We start from the raw sequence: 468 nt of genomic DNA on the forward strand, positions 1-468 counted from the left end.
TTATTCCATCATTGTCGCTGGCGGGAGCGGCGGCGTTGGGCGTGCCAGATCGGCCTTGGGGGGTTGAAGATGTTTGTGTACCTCCGTGTGCATCTGCTGCCCTCTCCCCTGCCGTCTGTGTTGACGAAGCCGCAGTGCCAACCGACGGTGTTGGTGTTTTTTGAGGACCTTCTGCCGATTGTTCCTGACTTCCGGTGAGACCAGCCACAGTGCCCGGCAGCCCTGCAGGAGCAGTGGGTTCTCCAGGCACCGACCGACTGACGCCTGATGGATTGCCCTCGTGCGCAGTTTTGACAGGGGCTTGAGGTGCTGGCAGCCGTTGTGGCGACGATCGTGTTGCTGCCCGTGGACCGGCTGTTTGCTCTTGTTCCTGCGGTTGGGGTCCAGGCTGCGCTTCAGCCGCGGTTTGACTGGAGGTTGGGTACTCACAACCGCCTGACGCGCCCAGTGGATTGTCCGTTGGATTGA

At 61.3% G+C, this 468-nt stretch overlaps 1 protein-coding gene across 1 annotated transcript; it reads right to left on the minus strand.

Annotated features, from left to right (window-relative positions):
• Tco025E_08413 (uncharacterized protein) lies at positions 1–468 on the minus strand (the record flags this gene model as incomplete). The annotated part of the gene is made up of 1 exon (XM_029375263.1): positions 1–468. A coding segment is annotated over one exon (468 nt), but the record flags the coding sequence as incomplete, so codon positions are not given.

The sequence above is a fragment of the Trypanosoma conorhini genome (genome assembly GCF_003719485.1).
Source record: "Trypanosoma conorhini strain 025E chromosome Unknown Tco_14.4_contig_00774, whole genome shotgun sequence".
Classification (NCBI taxonomy): Eukaryota; Euglenozoa; class Kinetoplastea; order Trypanosomatida; family Trypanosomatidae; genus Trypanosoma; species Trypanosoma conorhini.